General features: G+C 39.0%; 1 protein-coding gene across 3 annotated transcripts in view; it reads left to right on the forward strand.

Moving 5' to 3' along the window:
- CNST (consortin, connexin sorting protein) overlaps nucleotides 1-17,204 on the forward strand; it is a 114,008-nt gene that overhangs the window by 31,755 nt on the left and 65,049 nt on the right. For 2 of the 3 annotated variants that reach the window (XM_028111552.2, XM_028111553.2), the window contains exon 2: nucleotides 11,912-12,340. In XM_028111552.2, the coding sequence (XP_027967353.1) occupies nucleotides 11,962-12,340 (379 nt within the window). In that variant the 5' untranslated portion in view covers nucleotides 11,912-11,961. Of the gene's footprint in view, nucleotides 1-5,554; nucleotides 5,690-11,911; nucleotides 12,341-17,204 lie in introns of those variants that run through there. The other variant, XM_028111554.2, reaches the window with a different exon arrangement.

A 17,204-nucleotide genomic window follows, 5' to 3' on the forward strand; every position in this document is an offset into this window, starting at 1 on the left:
TTTATTATAGCTATTAGCCAGCTTCTTTCTGTCTTCCTGTCTCTCCCTGCAAAGTACAGCACAGCATTTAATTCATTTCTTAGAAGTTAATTACAGCAAAAACAAAACAAAACAAACTTTTTTTGCAGGTATTTTGAATATAATTCCATGTTATCCATGGCTATCATTGAATTCAGTGTTAGTTCTGTCTGTTGTCTTAGGATCTGTAAAATAAACCATGGGACTCAAAAATAACACTTATTTGCTAAACATCGAGGACACTTGAGACAAGCAAACAAGACAGCTGGGCCTTTTGGCGACGTATCAGCTCCTCAGTCACCTAGGTCGCTTGATGGTGGCACAAATACATAGTTGGTGTGCTTGTGGAAAAGACAGTATTTGGTTATCTTACATGTGTGTTAATTTAGTTATAACTTAGAAGTTTGGGAATATGAGTTCTCATTCAGTCTACTATTCTAAAATATTCATAAATCAGTGTAAGGCAAGAAGCCGATATGGAAGGGAAAGATTTATTCATGATAGTTAAGTGTGCCTAGCCAGGCCTAGTGCATATCAGGGAATGGATTTAAACAACAGAAAATAGAATGTGGGAAAGTTATTCTTTTTGTATTTTTCCTTAACAATGCATTTAAATAAAAATTTTCGGGAATTGCTTAAGAAGTTATTAGACACCGTTTTGAATGAATTCAGAAGTTGTCACACACACTTTCTTTCTTCATTCTGAAGTCTTTTAGAAATTAATAAAGATTAAAGGCTCAAAATGCCCTTGAGTTCCATATCTGGAATAATTTCAGTTACTGTATTTCTAAGATCTAGAATATCTGATCTAATATCTAAGAATATTTGCTTTTTAAAAAATCAAATCCAGGGCACCTGGGTGGCTCAGTCGGTTAAGCCTTCGGCTCGGGTCACGATCCTGGAGTCCTGGGATTGAGTCCCACATCGGGCTCCCGGCTCAGCAGGGAGCCTGCTTCTCCCTCTGACCCTTCTCCCCTCTCATGCTGTTTCTCTCTCTCTCTCTCCCTTTCTCTCAAATAAATAAATAAATAAAATCTTTAAAAAAAAATCAAATCTAGTGATTTGTTTGTGATCACTTTGCTTCTTAAAGCAAATTAAACTCTTTGCTTTTGCCTACTATATTACTATATTTGCTTTTGCCTACAATTCTAGTTCTCTTCTGAAATTTTCTCTTTCCCATTTAAGTCCTTGAACATTTTAACAATACTTATTTTAGTTTTTTTTACAATAGCAACAACAAAGGTGTTCTTTTTTCCCCCCAGTATCTTTTTTAATGAACATATAATGTATTTTTTGTTTTAGGGACACAGGTCTGTGATTCATCAGTCTTACACAATTCACAGCACTCACCATAGCACATACCCTCCCCAGTGTCTATCACCCAGCCACCCCATCCCTCCCATCCCCCACCACACCAGCAACCCTCAGTTTGTTTCCTGAGATTAAGAGTCTCTTACGGTTTGTCTCCCTCTCCAGTTTCGTCTTGTTTCATTTTGCCCTCCCTTCCCCTATGATCCTCTGTCTTGTTTCTCAAATTTGTCATATCAGTGAGATCATATGATACTTGTCTTTCTCTAATTGACTTATTTTGCTCAGCATAATACCCTCTAGTTCCATCCACGTCGTTGCAAATGGCAAGATTTCATTTTTTTGATGGCTGCATAATATTCCATTGTATATATATACCACATCTTCTTTATCCATTCATCTCTCGATGGACCCTTAGGCTATTTCCATGGTTTGGCTATTGTGGCATTGCTGCTATAAACATTAGGATGCACATGCCCCTTCAAATCACTACATTTGTATCTTTGGGATAAATACCCAGTTAGGGCAGTTGCTGGGTTGTGGGATAGCTCCATTTTCAACTTTTTGAGGAACCTCCATACTGTTTTCCAGAGTGGCTGCACCAGCTTGCATTCCAACCAGCAGTGTAGGAGGGTTCCCCTTTCTCCGCATTCCCGCCAACATCTGTCGTTTCCTGAGGTGTTAATTTTAGCCATTCTGACTGGTGTGAGGTGGTATCTCATTGAGGTTTTGATTTGGATTTCCCTGATGCCAAGTGACGTTGAGCACTTTTTCATGTGTCTCTTGGCCATTTGGATGTCTTCTTTGCAGAAATGTCTGTTCATGTCTTCTGCCCATTTCTTGATTGGATTATTTGTTCTTTGGGTGTTGAGTTTGATCAGTTCTTTATAGATTTTGGATACTAGCCCTTTATCTGATACGTCATTTGCAAATACCTTCTCCCATTCTGTCAGTTGTCTTTTGGTTTTGTTGACTGTTTCCTTTGCTGGGCAAAAGCTTTTTTTTTTAAATAAAGATTTTATTTATTTATTTGAGAGATAGAATGAGAGATAGAGAGCACGAGAGGGAAGAGGGTCAGAGGGAGAAGCAGACTCCCTGCTGAGCAGGGAACCCGACGCGGGACTTGATCCCAGGACTCAAGGATCATGACCTGGGCCGAAGGCAGTCGCCCAACCAACTGAGCCACCCAGGCGCCCCTGGGCAAAAAGCTTTTTATCTTGAAGTCCCAACAGATCATTTTTGCCCTTGCTTCCCTTGGCTTTGGCGATGTTTCTAGGAAGAAGTTGCTTTGGCTGAGGTTGAAGAGGTTGTGGCCTGTGTTCTCCTTTAGGATTTTGATGGATTTCTGTCTCACATTGAGGTCTTTCATCCATTTTGAGTCTATTTTTGTGTGTGGTGTAAGGAAATGGTCCAGTTTCATTCTTCTGGATGTGGCTGTCTGATTTTCCCAACACCATTTGTTGAAGAGACTGTCTTTTTTCCATTGGACATTCTTTCCTACTTTGTCGAAGATTAGTTGACCACAGAGTTGAGGGTCCATTTCTGGACTCTCTCTTCTGTTCCATTGATCTATGTGTCTGCTTGTGTGCCAGTACCATACTCTTGATGATGACAGCTTTGTAATAGAGCTTGAAGTCTGGAATTGTGATGCCACCAGCTTTGCTTTTCTTTTTCAACATTCCTCTGGCTCTTCGGGGTCTTTTCTGGTTCCATACAAATTTTAGGCTTATTTGTTACATTTCTTTGAAAAAAGTGGATGGTATTTTGCTAGGGATTGCATTAAATGTGTAGATTGCTCTAGGTAGTATAGACATTTTCACAATATTTGTAATTCCAGTCCATGAGCATGGAATGTTTTTTCCATTTCTTTGTGTCTTCCTCAATTTCTTTCATGAGTATTCAGCTACTGTGGCACTGTCAAGACAGTGCCATGGAGAACAACCATGTCCAGTAGAAATATCATGTGAACTGTATATAGAATTTTGTTCCTTAGTCACCACATTAAAATGGCTTTTTGTTTTATTATTTTTTTTTAAGATTTTATTTATTTATTTACTTAAAACGTATTTATTTGAGAGAGAGAGGGAGCACAAGCAGGGGGAGCTGCAGAGGGAGAGGGAGAAGCAGACTCCCTGCCAAGCAGGGAGCCTGACACAGAGCTCAGTCCCAGGACCCCAAGATCATAACCTGAGCTGAAGGCAGATGCTCAACCGAGTGAGCCACCCAGGCACCCCTAAAAAGGCTTTTTGAAAGGTGAAATTTATCATAGAGTTCACTTAACCCAGTAGATCAAAATATTATTTCAACATATAATCAATATTTAAAAGTATCAGTGAGCTATTTTACATTCTTTGTCTTCATAAGGCAGTCTTTGAAATATGGTATGTACTTTACAACTACAGTACATCTCAATTTGGACACATTTTTTAATTGGAAATGCTTGATCTATATTTAGACTTTCTAAAATTTACAGGTGAGAAAGCAGATTCACAGACCCAGTTTGTTCCAAACATACATAAGTTTTTCAGTAACTGAATCAATACCTCTTTTTGTTTTTATTTATTTATTTTCATTTTTTAAATATTTTATTTCTTTATTAGAGAGAGAGAGAGAGCACACACACAAGCAGGGGGAACAGCAGGCAGAGGAAGAGGGGGAAGAAGGCTCCCCGCTGAGCAGGGAGCCTAGTGCAGGGCTTGATTCCAGGACCCTTAGATCCTTACCCAAGCCAAAGACAGAGGCTTAACTGACTGAGCCACCTAGGCACCCCTTGATACGTGTTTTTAAATTTAAATTAATTAAAATAAATAAAAGTTAAATTAATTAAAATTAAATAAAAGTAAAAATTCAGTTCCTCAGTCTCACTGAGTGTATTTAAAGTACTCAGTAGCCATTAATGACTACCACGTTGGAAAACATAGGGATAGAGTATAGTTCACAGCTGAAGATGTCAGCCAAGGGACCCCGGGTCAAGCTCAATATTGTGGTTAAATTTTAAGGTGAGGAGAATGATATAAATTAGCAAAAATTATGATATTGAAATTATAGGGACAACATTTTAATGAGGTTGACGTCTGAGTTTCATATGATTGGCATCATTTTCAGAAAACAATTTGGAGAGGGGCGCCTGGGTGGCTCAGTCATTAAGTGTCTGGGCTCTGGTCATGATCCCAGGGTCCTGGGATCGAGCCCCGCATTGGGCTCCCTGCTCTGGGGGAGGCCTAATTCTTCCTCTCCCACTCCCCCTACTTGTATTCCCTCTCTCGCTGTCTCTTTCTCTCTCTCTGTCAAATAAATAAATCTTTAAAAAAAAAGAAAAGAAAACAATTTGGAGATAATCACAATTTTGTCTGGTCCTTGAATGGTTGTCTTCAGGTTGAGATACTATTAATTCCCAGAAACTGCCGTATAACATATTGCTCATTAGCAGGGTATGTAATCAGCCTAGTGGATCTCGATTAGCATTCTTAAAAATATGAAATAGTACTGAATAGAATGGAGAATGCATCAGAATGTGTTTAGTTTCAAGAAACCTTTGTTTCAGTTATATATACATATTTTGTGTGTACAGGATCTCAGTGAAAAGTGAATTTCTTATTCTGGGTTGCAGAAGTTCTGAGAACCATTCCTCTGAGCCATACTTTTGATTGCTGATATACTGAATATTGCCTACAGGTACACATGTCTAAACAAAGCATTAATTACAGAAAATCTTGATTTAGCAATGAGATAGAAGTGTATTGAAATATGTGTAGCGAGTAAAATGGTAAAATGTGAAGTGAGATATGTAATCTCCATAATAAACACAAAGTATGGGGATGGTGACTTTCTTCCTCAATCCTGAGCAGACTAAGAGTAGCCAAATTTGAATTTGGGATTAATAGAATACCTTACTGGTTTGGTAACTGTCTTCCTTTAAATTTTGGTTCGACTTACGAAGCCATCAAATTTCAACTTGGGGTTACATTTTAATTCTTAAGAATCTCAGCTTCTTTCAAAAGTGAAAGTATGGGAGAGGCTGACTGGCTCAGTCAGTGGAGCCTGACACTCTTGATCTCAGGGTGGTGAGTTCAAGTCCCATGTTAGGCTAGGGATTACCTTTTTTTTTTTAAGTGAAAGTATGTATTTAAGCCCAATTTGTATGGGTTATAGAAAAATGTCACTCAAAATCTCCTTAAAGGATTTTTTTTTTTTTTTTTTGAGCGGGAGGAGGGACAGAAGGAGAGGAAGAGAGAATCTTAAGCCAGCTTCATGCCCGGTGCAAGCCCAACAAATGAGACTGAGATCAAGACCTGAGCCGAAATCAACGGTCCGATGCTTAACCGACTGAGCCACCCAGGCGCCCCTCCTTAAAGGATTTTAAGTAATACCTATTTAACCATCCCTGTAGATTAAGTTGTTTGAGTGACACCTAATGTTTAATCTCAGCAGATATCCATTAAGATGTTTCAAAAGATGAATTCAGATTATACCTGGATCGAGAATGTTTTTGACAAAACGTCGATTTCTTTTTGTTAGTCTGTTACTCTATAAATTATTGGTTTATTTAAAGCTTCTTCCACAAAACTTTGTGGTTTTTCAAATTTTGTCTAAGCCTGACTTGGATATGTTTGCTTGAAATTCTCAGCTGTACAGAGTCAACTTGTCAAATAACTTTTGCACAGTGTACATATTTGGAAAGCTGTTTTCACACAGGAGGCTGGAAACTTGAGCAGCACTCACTACCATGCTTTTAAAAGGCAAAATATGCCCGAGTCAGTGCTATGCAGTCATTGTACCTCCTAAATACAAGGCCTGGGGCTAGATATTGCGAAGAATAAAAATTCTCTGTGGCTGGGTTATGGGTATTCAAGTGGCTTACATCTAATAGGGCACATATGCAGAAATACACAGTGCAGAGCAGTATTTGGGAAGGACCGTGTGTGGTACAGAGTGCTAACGAGCAGTACATTATGCCTGGGTCTTTGGAATGGAGACCTCATGGAGGCACACTGGAATGGCTTTGGAGCCAGACCTTGAATAATTGGTAGGTATCCTGTAAGAGTAATTTTAGGACATTCACACCTTGGAAAAACTTAGAGTAAGAGTTAGTGTCAGAAAGTGGAGGCACACTGGAATGGCTTTGGAGCCAGGCCTTGAATGAATAATTGGTAGGCATCCTGTAAGAGTAATTTTAGGACATTCACACCTTGGAAAAACTTAGAGTAAGAGTGTCAGAAAGTACCTTTTGAGAATTAAATTATGCCATCATCACAAGATGGTAAGAGTCAAGATGTCTTGAGGCCCAAAAGAGTTCTCAACGGAAGAAGGTGGGCCATATAGGAAATGGTATTTGGTGTGGATCCAGCAATTCCCGGGAAAAGAGAGAAGTACTTCCAGGAATTTGAACTTCTTGGTTGTTAGACATGTGTCCTCTGCTGTAGGTGGAGTTTCTTCATTGAGGTGTACCACAGCTGGAGTGAAGTACTCTTTCAGTTACTTTCTCTGCATTGTCCACAGAGCATAATGATGAAGAGTATGGCCTCAGAATCATAGCTGGTCCATATTCATTTAGAGATGGAAGTAAGGGGGTGCCTGGGTGGCTCAGTCAGTGAAGTGTCTGCCTTTGGCTCGGGTCATGATCCCAGGGTCCTGGGATTGAGCCCCACATCGAGCTCCTTGCTCAGCAGGGAGTCTGCTTCTCCCTCTCCCTCTGCCTCTCCCTCTGCTTTGCTCTCTCTCAAATAAATAAATAAAACCCTAAAATAAAATAAAAATAAAAGACATGGAAGTAAGTTTAGAAATTTACTAGCTGAATGACTCTTGGTGAGATAGGAAACTTGTTTTCTTCGTGAGCATAATGGGACTAAAAATTACTTATCAGCCTAGGGTAATTATGAAAATTCAATAAGAGCTTTGGTCTGTAAAGTCTGACACGGCCTGGTACATGACACTCAACAAAGCTGCGAAATACGATTTGTGATTTTATACTCACCAAGAAGCCTTAATCATTAATTTCTAGATATCTTAATCATCTGAAACAGGATGCACAAAACAATGCTTAATCATTCTAGTAATCAAATGAGATAGCCCCATCATAAATTAAATTTCAGCATTTTCAAATGATGCTGGTTAGCATTAGTTTATCATCAAGAACCTAACATTTCTGGGAAGTCTGGAAATGCTCAGTTTCTGAGATTGCAGTTTAGGCTCTGGACCCACTTAAATAAACCTATTAGTGTTTGATGCCAACTGGTGAGGTTTCTTAGGAAGTAGTGGTGGCTGACATTTACTGAACTTTCACTGTAGGCCAAGCACTCTGCCGAGTATGTTACCTGCCATGTTGTCTGAGCCTCACAAATGACTCTTCAAGGTGGGTACAGTAGTTCTCCACTTAAAATGAAAAAACTGAAGCTTGGAGATGCTAGGCAGCTTGCCCTAGGGTTGCACACAGTTTGTTAGATGGCAGCACCAGAATCCGAGCCTCGGTCAGCCGGGGTTCTCGGCCTCTCTGCTGTACTGCCCAGGATTCAAAGGAGAGGGGACCTGGTTTCAGATCCAGTTCCACTTCCTTCCAGGAAGATGAGCTTAAACAAGTTATGTTTGCCTCTCCAAGCCTGAGATTGTTCCTCTGAAGCACAGTGTGGGTAACTCCCATGTAGGGCTTGCTTGGAGGATTAGATATAAGATATGTGAAGTGCCCATCACAGTTCCTGATACGTGATGGAAACTCAACAAGAGATAAGTGTAATTGTTTGGGGCTCTTTGCTTCCTACTTCCTCCTTGGCATGTGACCTGTGTGTCCCTCAGGTACAGTAAAACCTTTGTGCTTTCAGATACATGTCAGAATATATACTTGATTAGGGTCATCTGGGTGGCTCAGTCATTAAGTGTCTGCCTTCGGCTCAGGTCACCATCCCAGGGTCCTGGGATTGAGCCCCATGTCGAGCCCCATGGGGGAGTCTACTTCTCCCTCTCCCTTTGCCCCTCCCCCTGCTCGTGCACTCTGTCTCTCTCAAATAAATAAAATCTTAAAAAAATACATAACTTGATTATTTAGAAGATAGCCAAGGCTGTTCCTAGTTTTAAGGACTGACATTTTCCCTGCATAGCCACCTGAATTTCTTTTCACTGCTGTGATCAAGTATACATACCATGTGCCATTTTAACTGGTTTTCACTCTAAGATGTGGTGGCATTAGTGACACCAATGCTCTGCGTACTCATTACCACTGCATTTCCAAACCTTTTCCATCACCCTGAGCTAAGCTCTGCAACCATTGCGCAGAACTCCCTTGTCTCTCCTGCCCTCTGCCCCTCTAGTCTGTTTTCTGTCTTCACGAATTTGCCTGTTGTAGAAATTTCACGCAAGTGGAGTCGTACAGGCTAACTTCACCTAGTATAATGCTGTCAAGGTTCATCCATATTTTCTTTTTCTTTGTTTTTTTTAAGATTTTATTTATTTATTTGACAGAGAGAGCGAGAGAGGGAACACAAGCAGGGGGAGTGGGAGAGGGAGAATCAGGCTTCCCGCAAGAGCAGGGAGCCTGATGGTGGGGCTCGATCCCAGGACTCCACACTTAACAACTGAGCCACCCAGGTGCCCCTCTTTTTCTTTTTTTTAGCAAGGTTTATTGAGCGATAGCAAAGTGATAGTACAAAGCTCCGGAGGAGGGAGGGGACCCAAGAGGGTTGCCCAAGGTCCATCCATATTTTTCCATGTATCAGAACTTCATTCCTTCCTATGGCTAGGTAATATTCCCTGGCATGAATATACTGCACCTTGTTTATCTACTCATCTGTCAGTGGACATTTGGGTAGTTTCTACATGCACTTTATTTACTTGGTTACTGATTTATTGAAGTTTAGTTGACATAAAATGTTACATTATCTTCAGGTATACAACATAATGGTCTACAGTTCTGTATGTTATTGCTGGGCTCATCATGGTAAGTATAATTACCATCTGTCACCACAAGGTTATTACAGTATTATTCACTATATTCCCTATGCTGCACTTTTCATTCCTGTCACTTATTTATAACTGAAAGTTTGTACCTCTTAATCACCTGCACCATTTTTGCCCCTACCCCCAAGCCCTCCCTTCTGGCAACCAACAATTTGTTCTCTGTATTTATGATTCTGTTTTTTTGTTGTTGGTTGGTTGGTTGGTTGGTTGGTTGGTTTGGTTTGTAGACTCCACATGTAAGTCAAATCATATCATACTGGTCTTAATCGGACTCATCGTACTTAGCATATCCTCTAGGTCCATCCATGTTGTCACAGATGGCAAGATTTCATTCTTTTTTGTGGCCGAGTATTACTACATTGTGTATATACACCACATATTCTTTATCCATTCATCGATCAATGGATACTTAGGTTGCTTCCATACTTGGCTATTGTAAACAATGCTGTGATATTGGCAGTGTATATCTTTTCAAATTAGTGTTTTTGTTTTCTTTGGGTAAATACCTAGCAGTGGAATTGCTACATCATCTGGTATTTCTATTTTTAATGTCTTGAGGAACCTCCATACTGTTTTCCAGATTGGCTGCACCAGTTTGCATTCCTCCCAGCAGTGCACAAGGGTTCCCCTTTTCTCCACATTCTTGCCAACACTTGTTGTATCTTGTCTTTCTGATCCTAGCCATTCTGACTGGTGTGAAGTGATACCTCATTGTGGTTTTGATTTGCATTTCTCTCTTGATGAGTGATACTGAGCATTCTTTCATGTTTTGTTGGCCATCTGTGTGTTTTTTGTTTTTTGTTTGGTTTTGTTTTTGGCACAATGTCTATTCAGGTACTCTGCCCGTTTTTAAATCAGATTATTTGGCTTTTTGGTCTTGAGTTGTGTAAGTTCTTTATATATTTTGGATACTAATCCCTCATTGGATATGGCGTTTGCATATATCCTCTCCTGTTCTGTAGGTTGCCATGTTATTTTGTTGGTTTCCTTCACTTGCAAAAGCTTTTTATTTTGATGTAGTCCCAACAGTTTATTTTGCTTTCGTTTCCCTCATCTGTGGAGATATATCTAGAAAGGTGATGCTAAGGCCAATGTCCAAGAGTTATATTGACTATGTTTTCTTCTAGGAGTTTTATGCCTTCAGGTCTCACATTTAGGTCTTTTTAATCCATTTAGAGTTTATTTTTGTGTATATTTGGTGTGAGAAAGTTGTGCAGTTTCCTTCTTTAACATGTGACTGTTCAGTTTTCCCCATCGTTTATTGAAGAGATTGCCTTTTCCCCATTGTATATTCTTGCCTCCTTTGTCATAGATCAATTAACCATATCATTGTGGGTTTATTTCTGGGCTCCCTATTTTGTTCTCTTGATCTTTGTTTTACCCACATACATTTTATAAGTCATTCGAGCTTGGGTTCTTTCATGATAGTAATCTCAAAGACAGTTCATTAAAATAATAACTGTTTTTAAATTAAAAATTATACTCTATTTAGAATTTATTTTAGGGCTAAACCTAAGTTAATATAGATATGTGGTATAAGGAAAATGATACCGTCCAGATTTAGATATTTTTATGTTTGCCAACCAGTACTTGTATTCTGAATCAAATAAAATATTCCAGTTGCAAAATATGTTGAAAACATATGATACAATCAGTGCAGGGCTAATGTCTTATTTTGTACTTCATTTTCATGTTTTAAAAGAATTGTACCTTATTTACATGTTTCTAAACACCAAATAAACATTTATATTAATTTAAAGAATTTAGAAAGTCAGTAAAATTTTTCTCAGATTTCTGGAATATCATATTTGATTCAAACCCAAAATAATGATTGGCAAGCAAAAAATTTCAAAGTCTTGCTGGCATCATTTTCCTTAAAATGTAATATACTTTTGGATAATAAGGGGGGACAAAACATGTCTGGTAAAAAGCTTAGAATCTATTTTCTATATCCTTACAATGTTAGGAGGATCCTTGGATCAGATTTAGATTTTCTAAGTCTAAAGTAGTCTAGAGTTAATAATGGCCCTCTTTTTTTTTTTTCTTTTTTTTTTAATTGTATAAAAGGAATTTGCTGACAATTCTAAGGTACTTTCCAGGGCATATTTTTAAGAAGTAAATGATGTAATGAGAATAGAGTATTACCATATACTACCTGAATTTTCTACATACCTTTTTGCCATTTATTTTTAAAATATCTGTAAATGTGTTTGCAAATGTTTCTGCTGTTCAGCCAAAGGACTTATACAGCTTTCATTTGGTAAGCGTCCAGCGATAACATGAGTGATTGATTTTAGCAGATAACCTCATTTAACCAGTAATTTCTTTCATTAAGGCCGTGGTCCCATGGTACACAGTAAAATAACTTAGAGAACTTAAAAAAACATATGAGTCCCAGGGCTCCATGCTGGACAAGCTTTCCAGGTAAGAAACACGCAGCCAGGGTTGAGAACCGTTGTATTCAAGCCAGAACCCGGTGAGGTTGGGTGGGGTTGTGAGTGGGGAAGAAGTAGAAGGAATGAACCTCTGTCATTTCTGTCCTTTCCCTACTTATAGTAAGACAACCCAGGAGAAGAGGAAATTCAGAGATGGCTGCGAATCCAGAGGTGAAGTAGCTTTTTTCTTTTTGCCTTTGTAGACATGGACGGACTTGATTGAAACTTAAAGCGTTCCACAAAAGATGCTCTGATGGATGACAGCGGAACTCCTACAGGTAATCTGAAGATAGAGTCACAGGATGGGTGTCATCCCAGTGACGGCGTGGGAAGCATAGTGACACGCTTGCCTTCTGCCTCGGATGAAAATGAAAATCAGCTGGATGGGGATGGGCATGCGTGTCTGAGCAGTGGTGCCAGCGCCATGGGCCAACCTGATGTGCTTGCCCAGGACAGTCTCAACAATAATGAAAACTGCCCATCCAGCAATGAGGTGGCTGTGTGCGAGAGCTTGGAAAACACTTCTTGTGAAAGCCCCCAGGATGGGCTGGCCCTCATGGGAAAGGAGAAAAAAATACCTGGAAAAAGAAGCCCGAGAGCCAAAAGAGGCACAACTAAGAAGATACCACAAGGTATTTTTAAAAGTTATTTTTTATACTCTTCTTTACCTAAAAATAAACCATCTTCTCATCTCATACTCCGTACTGTGCTGCATCTTGCCTTACTTCTCTTGATGTACTCTGCAGCTCCTTCTCCAACAGCACATGAAGATCCAGCTGTGTGGTGTGTGACGTGCCTGACACCTTTCCAGTATTTGCTCGCATGGATGTGCTGATTATTCCGCCACTTCTTTATGGCGATTCCCAGTAATTTGCTATAATAAATGTGCTGAAATTGAAGTTACTTGTACATGTTTTCACACACGATCTTTTAAATATATATAGTCTTACTTTATAAATTAGACCATTTTCTACCAGTATCAGCCCTAAAAATTTCCTTTTGTTATCACTGTGGCTTTGATCTCTCATCTGTGAGTTTTTGTGCTGGTATAGTTTTTATTTTATGTTATTTTTTATTTGAGAAAGAGAGAGCAGGGCAGAGGAAGAGGGCAAGAGAGAATCTCAAGCCGACTGCACGCTTAGTGTAGAGCCCAATGCAGGGCTCGATCTCACGACTTTTTTTTTTTTTTTTTTTTGAGAGAGAGAGGTGCTGGTCCAGTTTTAAATTCTTTACAGAATCTTTCCAACTCAGTAAGTGGATAATATGTGTTAACATATATTGGTATATATTTTATATCAATGTTGCATAAGACATCTAGCTTTCGTTGTCTGTATCACTTTGGTTACAAAGTAATTCAGAGTATTTCTTTCTTCTTTTTCTTTTCCTCCCCCCTCCCCCTGGGGTATTTCTCATTTGATATATAGTTTGGCAGTTAAAGTTTGGAGCTATGGACTTTTTCTTCCTGAATCACACAGGGCACCCTTGGGAAAAGGCAGCCTCTGGTTATTTTCCATCAGGAACATGTGGGACTGGAGAGTTCTGGCATGTCCGAGGCTGGGACTCTGTAGTGTAGCACCACCTTACCTAAGCCAGCAGTCTTTGCATGAGGCTCAAGAGAACTAAGGGGAATGTTTCCTCATCTTCTGCTTCTTTGGCTGCTTAGAAATATAGGCAATCTCTCCATATCCTGTTTTTTTATTTATTTTTTTAATTTGGAGTAAAAGATGAAACTTTCCAGTTCATACAGATTTATCCTTCTTTATTCAATAAAGTGATTTGATAAGTTTTTAATGTAGCTCATAATTAGGCTTTCCATTTAACTGATCCCTTCGTCTTTGCTTTTCCTTAGTTTGCTTAAAGAAAATTAAAATTTTGAAAAGAGATATGAGAGCCTTTTCTTAAAAGATCTAAGATAAACAGGTGATGTATGTAGTGCTATTTGTATAAAAATTGATTTATCTAATGACTATAAATCAAGAGCAATATGTGCCTCTCTAATATGTTCTGATGTTTTTAGGAACTGAGACCTAGTTGCATATGAAATGGGTCAGTCATAGCTCCTTTTATTCCTTCTTTCCATGACCTTATTTCATTTTCCCTAGGTGTGATTATATTATTTAAAGTTATTTGGTATTTATTATCCAGTGAGCAGATATGTGTAGAATTACTGTCCCCTAATGTATTTGAAATACATAATTTATAAAACTCAGGGATAGTCTTTATATAGATTAGCTTTAAAATTATTTTATATATCTTAAATAAAATGAGTTTAAAAGTGTAAGAAAACTGAACTAGGAGTTGCAAAACCTACATTCAAATCTTACTTCTGGTTTTGGTCACTTGGTGAGACTTAACCATTCTGTACTTTAGTTTTCTCAACTGTATAATGATGATGTTCATCCAGATATATCTATAAAATTCCTTTCTGAGCTATGAATTCCTTAGATTCCTGAACAGAGATGGTATGGTCTAAACTTGATTAAAGTTTGGTGATTACCTCTGTATCTATATAGTTTTTTTTTTTTATGTAAGAGGTACATTTTTATTTGTACTTTGAGTTTTGTTGTTAAATTAAAAGAACATAAGTGTGGGTGGGCAGAAGAATTTTAAGCTGGGTGGAAGGATTCCCAGGAGGGCAGAATTCTTTCTAGACCTGGAAGGACCTGGAATGGAAAGCTTTTGGATGGCCTGGGAGCTCTTCTCACTGTTCCCTGAGAGTTCACTGAAGCCTGTCCTCTCTCAGTACACACCCCATCACTAGGTCCAAGTGATCGCATCTTCCTGAGATCTCTCTGGTTAGTCTGTTTCTCTCCATCTCCAGTGCCACAGTTCAACATCGTCATCTTTAGCTGGAGTAAAGCTGCCTAAAGATGTCTCCGTCCTGTTGCTCCCAAATTCATTCCCTATGTCAGAACAATCAATGCAGAGAGTCCATGCATAGGTGTCCAGACATGGGCATGGTAGTTCTTCCATTACTGTGAAATTCTAAGATCCTAAGTAAATGAAGTTTCAAAATTTTATAGATGGGTTCTTTTCTAATAACAGAATAGCCTTTCAAATGCGAAATGATAGATAAAACATGATATTCAATTCCAGACCAGAAATAAGTTTGTTTTTTTTTATAGATAGGTGCTCTCACAGCACTTTTTAAAAGAAATATATTAAGGTGAATTTATTTACTCTTATGCCTCTTTATATAGTTTAATTTGTAATAATTTTTTGTATATCCAAAAGCTAGTGCCGGAAAAAGAAGTAGAGCAATATTAGGAGACATGTCATTATTTACAAGTTTAACCTTGAACTCGGCCTCACAAAAGTCCAGTTGTCATTATATTATGAGACTTTGTTTCCTTTAGAGAGTTGAATCCCTGTAATGTAGTCAACTAAGCATGGTTTCAAGATGCATTACATCAAGTTTTTACTATAGTTGAGTCTAGCATAACTTTAAGTCAATATCCTAAAAAGGAATGAAAATTAGCTGATACATTTTTAATAGCTTGGGGCGCCTGGGTGTCTCAGTCAGTTAAGCATCTGACCCTTGATTTCAGCTCAGGTCATGATCTCAGGGTCTTGAGATGGAGCCCTGTGTCGGGCTCCCCACTGGGTGTGGAGCCTGCTGGCAATTTTCCCTCACTGTCTCCCTCAGCCCTTCTTCCCCCCCCGAAATTTTTTAACAGCTTTATTGAGATATTCACATACCATACGCTTCACCTACTTAATGTGTACAATTCACTGATTTTTAGTATATTCCCAAAGCTGACAGCCATTACCACCGTCAGTTTTCATCATTCATCACACAGAGAAACCCATACCTATTAGCGAAACCACGTCCCATTTACCCCAGCCCTAGGCAACCGCTAATCTACTTTCTTTCTTTATAAATTTGTCTCCTCAGGACATTTCATTTAAATGGAATCGTACAATATATGGTCTTTTATGACCGGCTCCTTCACTTAGTGTAATGTTTTTATTTTTTATTTTTTTATTTTTATTTTATTTTTTTAAAGGTTTTATTTATTTGACAGAGAGAGAGACAGCGAGAGAGGGACCACAAGCAGGGGGAGTGGGAGAGGGAGAAGCAGGCCTCCCGCCGAGCAGGGAGCCTGACGCGGGGCTCGACTCCAGGGTCCTGGGACCATGACCCGAGCCGAAGGCAGACACCCAACGAGTGAGCCACCCAGGCGCCCCTAGTGTAATGTTTTTAAAATTCATCCACGTTGCACCTGCACATATCAATACTTTTTTCTTTTTATTGTCCATTAGTATTCCACTGCAATGAATATATCACATTTCATATCTGTTTGTCCACTGATGGGCATTTAGACTGTTTCTACTTTTTGGCTATGCTGAATAATGCGCCTATGAACATTAGGAAAAAAGTTTTCATGTGGACATATATTTTCCCTTTTTTGGTTATGTATGCCTAGGAGTAGAATTGCTGCATCATAAATAGACACTTTGTTTAACTTCTTGAGGACCTGCTAAACTATCTTCCAAAGTGGCTACACCAGCAATGTATGGGGGTATAATTTTTCCACACCTTCGCAAACACTTGTTAATATCTGATCCTTTGATTTTTGCTATAGTCTTTTTCATTCACGTGGAACTTACATGCCATAAAATTCACCTTCGTGAAGTGTACAACCTCTTGGTTCTAATATATTCACATAGTTATACAACCATCACTAGTATCTAATTCTAGAACATTTTATCCCCCTCTAAAGAAATCCAGTATCCATTAGCAGTCACTCCCCATTTCTCTGTCCGCTCCCCCACCCTAGCCCCTGGCAACCATTAACCCATAAATTTTGTGTGGTTGTAAAAAGCAAGTTCAGATTAAGTATTTGATGGTTGCCATAGAACATACTTTATTTACTCAGTCAACCCATATCTAAGCATTTAATAAAACAGTTCAGCAAATGGCAGGAAGCCAGAGATAGGCAGCACATGGGAAATTGAGAAAGGAAGAACTTCCAGATTGATTTGCCACTCATATTCAATGCCCTGACTTGTTCCTCTGGCAGCCTCCAGCTCAGCGGTGACAAAGAGGGCGTCAAAGCTAGAGGAAAACAAATCTTGGAAACGCATCTGTGGCTGGAGTCAGGCTTGTACGGTGCAAAGAGCAAAGACTTTGGTTCTGCCTGTTCCTACCCATGTCACCTTAGGAAAGTAACTCATTTCCCTGAGCCTGTTCCCGTAATCTGTAGGACAGCTGATCCTACCACTTCTGCAAGATTGTCCTTAGAATGAGTGATCCTGTATGTAAAGCACTTTATCAAGTACCCAGCTTCTAAATGGTACCTGTAGTCTTTGAGTGTGTTATGGGATGATTTCTGAGTGGTGTGACCAGGAGCAACATTCAATGAAATTAAGAAATTGGTTTAATTTGACTTTAAATCCATCTTACTTCTTTTGTCACTATCTTTCTTATCTCCTGAGATCTTTTTAATACTCTCTTTTAAGGCTTAGCCGTCCCTGCCTTGCTCTGCAGAGGTA

Source organism: Eumetopias jubatus, unplaced genomic scaffold (genome assembly GCF_037043125.1).
Source record: "Eumetopias jubatus isolate StellerSeaLion01/CBP00866 unplaced genomic scaffold, mEumJub1_p1.0 scaffold_12, whole genome shotgun sequence".
Taxonomy (NCBI): domain Eukaryota; kingdom Metazoa; phylum Chordata; class Mammalia; order Carnivora; family Otariidae; genus Eumetopias; species Eumetopias jubatus.